This window comes from Odontomachus brunneus, unplaced genomic scaffold (assembly GCF_010583005.1).
Source record: "Odontomachus brunneus isolate Ranch 3 - 2012 unplaced genomic scaffold, Obru_v1 Obru_scaffold_362, whole genome shotgun sequence".
NCBI lineage: Eukaryota > Metazoa > Arthropoda > Insecta > Hymenoptera > Formicidae > Odontomachus > Odontomachus brunneus.
Genome location: NW_022639812.1, coordinates 106,950 through 107,896, shown reverse-complemented (window position 1 = coordinate 107,896; position 947 = coordinate 106,950). Strand labels below are relative to the sequence as shown.

At 33.5% G+C, this 947-nt stretch overlaps 1 protein-coding gene across 2 annotated transcripts in view; it reads right to left on the bottom strand.

Moving 5' to 3' along the window:
• The window catches only part of LOC116853575, a 2,386-nt gene extending 1,484 nt beyond the window's left edge, over nt 1-902 (bottom strand). The window contains exon 1 of one of the 2 annotated variants that reach the window (XM_032834699.1): nt 58-902. In XM_032834699.1, the coding sequence (XP_032690590.1) occupies nt 58-838 (781 nt within the window). In that variant the 5' untranslated portion in view covers nt 839-902. The remainder of the gene's footprint in view (nt 1-57) is intronic. The other variant, XM_032834698.1, reaches the window with a different exon arrangement.
• Nucleotides 903-947: the final 45 nt, after the last annotated feature.

Below are 947 nucleotides of genomic sequence, written 5' to 3'. Positions count from 1 at the left end.
CTATGATGATTTGGATGTCCTTAATAAATGCTTGAAAAAAACTATTGGGATCACGAGGTTTTTCTAAACCTTTGTATATACCGACTATTATCGGTTGGGCTTGTTCTATATTAATTATTCTACATTGAATAGGCCACAGATGAATAGTTCCTGCTCTATCTAATGCACACCCATCTGTATGAAAATCTAATACAATTTCTGAAAGAGTAGTTGTTAGTGAAGAATTGGAAACATATTCAATTAAACTTGCTTCTAAATCAAAATGAATATATTCTCCTGGCTCTACATTTGAAACAACATTATTGCGTGGTGTACTAACAAGTGTTCTAACATCTTTGGGTAAGTTGGAGAAGCAAGGATGTGTCCGAAGAAGAGATAACATACTATTACCTTGAACATGGGTAAAATTGTTGTTTACAAAACAAGATGCTAGACGTTCGCGATAGGTGGGTTCATTGTCGGAAAGTACAGATATATCATTGATATCTGAACACGAAGAAGAAGAAGATTCGTCGTTAATAAAATTTTCATCATACATAATATCACAATTATAAATTGGAATAGGATTATCGTTGGTGGAACTATGTCCTAAAATAGCCGAATCTGAAATATTTTGCAAATTACATTTGATAGAAGAATTACATCCCGGAATAGCTGAATCATTAACATTTTGAACATCATTACAATCATTAGAAAAACTAAATTTCGGATTAGAGGCAGTTATATTTTGTGACTTTAAATGCATCCTTACTTCTAACATAACCCTACTTCGTTGTTTAACGGACAACTTATGCAGCGGTTTTCGCGAAACTGATGATTTGATTTTAAACTTACCCATATTTGTATACTCGATGCGCGAATCCTTCGGATGACAGCACAAAATGTAGCTTAAGTATCATAAAGTTAATTTTATTCGCTCGGCTCAAACACATTCACTCTCCAAGGAT